We start from the raw sequence: 7,500 nt of genomic DNA on the forward strand, positions 1-7,500 counted from the left end.
GGCTTGATGGGACCTGCACCTTGTCTACTTGTTATTTTGGGATTGTTATAAGCACATTTCTTTGTGTAGGGAATGCCATAAGTTAATATTTTGGAGGAAAATTGATTGTTTATATCAATTCACTAATCTGTAAAATAGATTAATGAATAGAAAAATAATCATTAGTAGCAGCTCCATGTGGTACACTTACGTTTTATGTGTATGTTTCCTGTTTGTGTAGGCTGGGTGAAAAGCACTGATGATGCTGTGGATTATTCTGACATCAGTGAAGTTGCTGAAGATGAAACTCGCAAATACAGACAGGCGATGGGGAACCTCCAGCCGTCACAGAGAACAGGTACACGCACACAGAACCATGGGTTTATTTGTGTGTGTGTGTGTGTGTGTGTTTATTTTCATCTGACTTGTGTGTCTGTGTAGATGATGAGGATGATTATGACGCTGACTCTGAGGACATTGATGCTAAGCTCATGCCTCCTCCGCCACCCCCTACCCAACCAGTCACGGCAAAAAAAGAAGACCTGCCTACCCAGAGCAGCAATGGTGAGGATTTAATAAATGTTTACGAAAAAATAAAATATATGTAGTAAAAAACGTTATGTGATCTTCAAAAGTGTTCATATGATCCACACAGTCACTCTGACAGACTGTAATACACTACAGGAAGCGTAGGGGGCGATACGGCTTCTACTGTTTCATTTAAAAAGCTCTATAATGTTCATATGATCCACACAGTCGCTCTGACAGACTGTAATACACTACAGGAAGCGTAGGGGGCGATACGGCTTCTACTGTTTCATTTAAAAAGCTCTATAATGTTCATATGATCCACACAGTCGCTCTGACAGACTGTAATACACTACAGGAAGCGTAGGGGGCGATACGGCTTCTACTGTTTCATTTAAAAAGCTCTATAATGTTCATATGATCCACACAGTCGCTCTGACAGACTGTAATACACTACAGGAAGCGTAGGGGGCGATACGGCTTCTACTGTTTCATTTAAAAAGCTCTATAATGTTCATATGATCCACACAGTCGCTCTGACAGACTGTAATACACTACAGGAAGCGTAGGGGGCGATACGGCTTCTACTGTTTCATTTAAAAAGCTCTATAATGTTCATATGATCCACACAGTCGCTCTGACAGACTGTAATACTCTACAGGAAGCGTAGGGGGCGATACGGCTTCTACTGTTTCATTTAAAAAGCTCTATAATGTTCATATGATCCACACAGTCGCTCTGACAGACTGTAATACACTACAGGAAGCGTAGGGGGCGATACGGCTTCTACTGTTTCATTTAAAAAGCTCTATAATGTTCATATGATCCACACAGTCGCTCTGACAGACTGTAATACACTACAGGAAGCGTAGGGGGCGATACGGCTTCTACTGTTTCATTTAAAAAGCTCTATAATGTTCATATGATCCACACAGTCGCTCTGACAGACTGTAATACACTACAGGAAGCGTAGGGGGCGATGCGGCTTCTACTGTTTCATTTAAAAAGCTCTATAATGTTCATATGATCCACACAGTCGCTCTGACAGACTGTAATACACTACAGGAAGCGTAGGGGGCGATACGGCTTCTACTGTTTCATTTAAAAAGCTCTATAATGTTCATATGATCCACACAGTCACTCTGACAGACTGTAATACACTACAGGAAGCGTAGGGGGCGATACGGCTTCTACTGTTTCATTTAAAAAGCTCTATAATGTTCATATGATCCACACAGTCGCTCTGACAGACTGTAATACACTACAGGAAGCGTAGGGGGCGATACGGCTTCTACTGTTTCATTTAAAAAGCTCTATAATGTTCATATGATCCACACAGTCGCTCTGACAGACTGTAATACACTACAGGAAGCGTAGGGGGCGATACGGCTTCTACTGTTTCATTTAAAAAGCTCTATAATGTTCATATGATCCACAGAGTCCAAATTGTGCTCATAGCTGGCAGTACTAAGCAGAAGGTAACCAGTTGATTTGCACCTGCTGATACTGCTGCTGCTATCTGTGTAAAGCTTCAGTTACCTGAATACATTTTACTCATGAAATTAGTACTAAGTATTTGAATAATGTTTTATTTTATAGAACTTCATTGAACATTCATTACAGTTCGCTCTATAAATTTTCCAGAACTGTTCCTACTTCATCATAAAAACATTGTATAATGTTATGTTTTTGAATATAGATGTGTCGTGTGTTCTGTCTCTGTAGTGAGTGATGAAGGTGATGGTATAATTCTTCCCTCCATCATCGCTCCCTCTTCCGCGGGTGAAAAGGTGGAGTTTAGCAGCTCGTCTGACAGCGAGAGCGAGAGTGATAGGCCGACGACCGGTGCTGGGGCGGGGCCTCAGAGTGGAGTGCTGACGCTACCACTCGCTGGCATCATGCAGAGAGATGCCGCTAAAGCGTTGCCTGGGGTTACCGAACTGTTCCCCGTGTTCCGACCGGGCAAGGTGCGCGCGCGCACACACACGCACACATGCACGCTTTCTCTTTCTCTCTCTCTCTCTCTCTCTCTTTCTATGTATATGTGTGTGTGTGTGTGTGTGTGTGTGTATGTATATATATATATATATATATATATATAGTCTTCCCTGCTTGAGAGAAACTGTTTTTAAACAATGTGTTGAGGTGCTACACACTTTTGCACAGTATTGTGTATGTAAGCGCATGTTTTTCCGCTCACTGTCCACTTTATCAGCTCCACTTACTGTATAGCTGCACTCTGTAGTTCTACAGTTACAGACTGTAGTCCATCTGTTTCTCTGATACTCTGTTACCCTGTTCTTCAGTGGTCAGGACCCCCATGGACCCCCACAGAGCAGGTACTATTTGCGTGGTGAGTCATTCTCAGCACTGCAGTAACACTGACGTAATGGTGGTGTGTTAGTGTGTGTTGTGCTGGTCTGAGTGGATCAGACACAGCAGTGCTGCTGGAGTTTTTAAACACTGTGTCCACTCACTGTCTACTCTATTAGACACTCCTTGTTGGTCCACCTTCATCAGTGGTCACAGGCCGCCGCCCACAGGACGCTGTTGGCTGGGTATTTTTCTCATTCCAGCAGCGACGCTGAGATGTTTAAAAACTCCAGCAGCACTGCTGTGTCTGATCCACTCAGACCAGCACAACACACTAACACACCACCACCACGTCAGTGTCACTGCAGTGCTGAGAATGACCCACCACCCAAACAGTACCTGCTCTGTGAGGGTCATGACCATTAAGAAGAGAGTGAAATCTGATAAACGAACAGTAAACATAGATGCTTAACGAAGTGACCAGCTGTTGTGTGGAGGTCCTAATTTCCGCCTTTTTTTAACAAGTCTCCCTGTCTGTGATTGGTCCCTATCCTCTGTTCTGAGACCTCCTCTTGAGTTGGTTTTTGCCCGTTTTAATATTAGCACAGATAGGAAGTAGAACTTCTCCAAACGGCTGAAGTAAAGTGTTTGTACATTTTCAGGTTCTGCGGTTCTTGCGCCTGTTTGGACCGGGGAAGAACATGCCGTCCGTCTGGCGCAGTGCCAGGAGGAAGAGGAAGAAGAAGCACAGAGACGCTCATTCGGACACACCCATTGCAGACGGGGAATCGCAAGCTTTGGAGGGCGGTACCAATAAGAAATCAGGGTGGGAATATGAATATGCCCCGCCTCCACCGCCAGAGCAGTGTCTTTCAGATGATGAGGTAGAGCAACAAACCCTTGCCATACAGTAGTTTAGCCCCACCCATTCAACCTGTCGGTTTAGCCCCACCCATTCAGCCTACAGCGGTTTAGCCCCACCCATTCAACCTGTTGGTTTAGCCCCACCCATTCAGCCTACAGTGGCTTAGCCCCACCCATTCAGCCTACAGCAGTTTAGCCCCACCCATTCAGCCTACAGCTGTACTTTCTGTACTCTCTCTCTCTCTGTCTCTCTTTCTCTCTCTCTCTCTGTCTCACTTTCTCTCTTTCTCTCTATCTCTCTGTCTCACTTCTCTCTGTCTCACTCTCTCTCTCTCTCTCTCTCTCTGTCTCTCTGTCTCTCTTTCTCTCTCTCTCACTTTCTGTCTCTCTCTCTCTCTCTCTCTGTCTCTGTCTCTCTCTCACTTTCTCTCTCTCTCTCTCTCTCTGTCTCTCTATCTCTCTCTCTCTCACTCTCTCTCTCTCTCTCTCTCTCTCTCTCTCTCTCTCTCTTTCTCTCTCTTTCTCTCTCTCTTTCTCTCTCTCTCTCTTTCTCTCTCTATCTCTCTCACTTTCTGTCTCTCTCTCTCTCTGTCTCTGTCTCTCTTTCTCTTTTTCTCTCTCTCTCTCTCTCTGTCTCACTTCCTCTCTCTCTCTCTCTGTCTCTCTCTCTCTCTCTCTCTCTCTCTTTCTCTCTATCTCTGTCTCTCTCTGTCTCTCTTTCTCTCTATCTCTCTCTCTGTCTCACTTCCTCTCTTTCTCTCTCTCTTTCTCTGTAGATCACTATGATGGCTCCAGTGGAGAGTAAGTCTATGCAGGTGGTCTGTGAGGGGGATAAGGTCACAGACCTGCGACCGAAGGTGGCAGAGTGGCGTTACGGTCCTGCTCAGCTCTGGTACGACATGCTGGACGTTCCGGAGGATGGATCAGGATTTCACTACGGCTTCAAACTTCGAGAGGAAACACCGCAGCAGGATGAGAAGCCTGCCGACACACCAGCTCCTGCACAGACCCAGCAAGAGGAGCTGGACTCACACCACCACCTTCAGAAGGAAGAAGAGGAGACAGCGGAGGAGGAGGAGGAGGAAGAGAAGGTCTGGCCATCTTACACATTCAGTAATGTGCAAAAGTCAGAGCTCATCCTTTATTTGTTTTAAAGTCAAAATGTGCGTTTAGTACAAGTTATTGATTTTTCAGAATATATATGTGAGGAGAATCCACTTATTTTTACCTGGTTTATGTGCCCCATCACACAAACAGCACTTACAGCTTTCCTCTTTGAGAGAGAGGAGAAAATCAAGCTGCTTCAGATCTGAGAACATCCACAGGTGTTTCTGTCCATCCTTCCACTGTGAGAACACCACTCAGCGCTGTGGGTCTGAAAGGATGTGTACCATCTCACTGAGAAAAGGAGACGGACACATCAAACAAAGAAGCTGTGAACCATGGGCTGACCACCCCAGAGTCCAGACCTCAGCACCACTGAATGTGTTTGATTATTTGAGAAAATGATCAGCCAGCTTCTGAGACTGAAAGTGAGTCTCCTGGAAAACAGGTGAAGGGTGGACTCAGTGAAACATCCCCTGTTATTATATTTCATAGTTGATTTATATTTTTAAAATGTGTTTTCTTCTTTTTTCCTGATGCTGAAAAATGAATAACTCCTTCATGGCCGTTTTGACTGCACATTAAATGAGGGCTCTTTGACTTTTGCACAGTATTGTACAAGCACATAAATAAATAGGATAAAAAAAACTGACATCCAACATCCAGGCAGCTTATGGTTTAATACTATACACCTCAAACCTTCATAGCCTTTTAATTACTTTCTGAAATTTCTCACCGTTAAAGCCGAGTGTTGAGTTTTCACCTCTTTTGATGGAGGAAAGTTTCTGTGTTTTCTCCTCGCTCCTCTGTAGCTGCGCGCGATGTGAAAGTTTACCTTAATCAAAGTGACTATAATTCAAAGGGTACACAGTAACGTTATCATACATATTTATCATACTACACCGAATACCAGCGCGTGTAGCCGAGGCAGCAGTAACAGCATTAACAGATCAGCTGACCTCCGAGCGTTAGTGCTGCAGTGAGGACTGAGCCGATGTGTGTTTGTGTGCGTTTGTAGAAGGCTGACGGAGCCCAGCTGGAGGACGAGATGTTTTTGATGGTCACTCAGCTGCAGTGGGAGGAAGATATCATCTGGAACGGAGAGGACGTGAAGCACAAGGGCACTAAGACCCAGAGAGCCAGCCTGGCAGGGTGGCTGCCCTCCAGCATGACCCGCAACGCTAATGCTTATAACGCACAACAAGGTAAACACACACTGCATTTTGTATGGATTTTATCTGAAAGGGTACTTTAGTCAAGAAAATGGTTCCATGTAGAACCACGAACACTCACTTTACATGGTTAAAGGGTCCTTCACATTGATTGAGAGTGTGCTATAGAGGGTTCTCTATAGCAGCAGAAAGGGTTCTTCTATCGTTACAAGCTTGATATCATATTGAAGAACGCATTTGGGTGCTATATATAGTGTGTGTGTGTGTGTGTGTGTGTGATCTCTGACGTCAGGTCAGTGTAGCGTGATGTGCTCTTTCCAGCTAGCCCTACATCACACTGCTGTCAAGATAAGATTTTTCACAAATTCGTATTACAGAACAAATCTTATCGTGGTTTAAGAGTCTTATCTTGCATCTCTTCTTATCTCATCTTAGGAAATCTGAACTTATTCGATTGAAGTCGACAATCAACTGCTCTCTCTGTTACCTAGCAACCGACCGTATGTGCATAGCTGAAATGTAAACACATAGTAACGTTAGCCGCCGTTACTGATGTAGAAGGGTCAAATAAAACTAAAGGACGCTAAACTGAGAGTTAAGAACGTTCTTTCAGCGCTTCGTGCTGTTTATCACAGCGTCGCCGCTCCCCAGTTTCAGTCTCCATTTCCCAAACGCTTTAGCCGAGCATGCTAACGCTATTCCTCCTAATAAACAGACACACGTTCAGCTCCGTCTCCTCATTTTTCACCATCCATCACTGTAATATTTCATCAACATTAACACATGATGCTAATAAGAGGGATGGTGGAGTTCGTGTCTGCACTATCTGGGGCTTTTTAGCGGCGTTAGGAAAAAAAGTTGAAGCGCAGGTTTCGGTGTGGAAAAATGTAACGTTGTGCTACTTATAGTGGCCTGTGCTGTCTGTCGCTGCAGAAAACCATGGAAACAATGGGTTTAAACAAGTTAAGATGCTCTGGGGTTTATCTTGCAGTTAAGAAAATATTCAGGCAATTTAGGATGTTTCTGTAAAACTTTCTTCTAGAAATAAGAGAAGATTATAGATTTAAGAACTGTTGTTCTGTAATGGCTTCTGTGCTAAACTCAGTGTTAACGGAAGTTGCCATGACAACAAAGCAGATAAGATATGATCTCAGACTTAAGAATTTTCTGTAATACGGCTCCAGGGAGACAGGGCCCCAGGGAGACAGGGCCCCAGGGAGACAGGGCCCCAGGGAGACAGGGCCCCAGGGAGACAGAGACAGGGTGACAGGGCCAGGGTGACGGGGCCAGGGAGACAGGGCCACAGGGAGACAGGGCCAGGGAGACAGGGCCTCAGAGACAGCCAGTATCTGACTTGGATGCACCATAGACGGCTCGTCCGCGGTGGAGACCTAGAGAGCCAGCAAAAATAAGAGTAACCAACTTCACACTTGACTGGATTAGGTCGTCTGCCCCCTGTTCAACCACACATGATTTTTACTGGAGTTATACTGGAGTATCTGATCTTTGAAGTGCTGTAGACTGGCGGAGAAATCACCTG

General features: G+C 44.9%; 1 protein-coding gene across 2 annotated transcripts in view; it reads left to right on the plus strand.

Annotated features, from left to right (window-relative positions):
* taf1 (TAF1 RNA polymerase II, TATA box binding protein (TBP)-associated factor) overlaps positions 1–7,500 on the plus strand; it is a 49,778-nt gene that overhangs the window by 6,535 nt on the left and 35,743 nt on the right. For both annotated transcript variants that reach the window (XM_037533494.1, XM_037533495.1), the window contains exons 4-9: positions 221–337; positions 421–543; positions 2,233–2,474; positions 3,483–3,704; positions 4,461–4,775; positions 5,807–5,993. In XM_037533494.1, the coding sequence (XP_037389391.1) occupies positions 221–337; positions 421–543; positions 2,233–2,474; positions 3,483–3,704; positions 4,461–4,775; positions 5,807–5,993 (1,206 nt within the window). The remainder of the gene's footprint in view (positions 1–220; positions 338–420; positions 544–2,232; positions 2,475–3,482; positions 3,705–4,460; positions 4,776–5,806; positions 5,994–7,500) is intronic.

The sequence above is a fragment of the Pygocentrus nattereri genome, chromosome 23, assembly GCF_015220715.1.
Source record: "Pygocentrus nattereri isolate fPygNat1 chromosome 23, fPygNat1.pri, whole genome shotgun sequence".
NCBI lineage: Eukaryota > Metazoa > Chordata > Actinopteri > Characiformes > Serrasalmidae > Pygocentrus > Pygocentrus nattereri.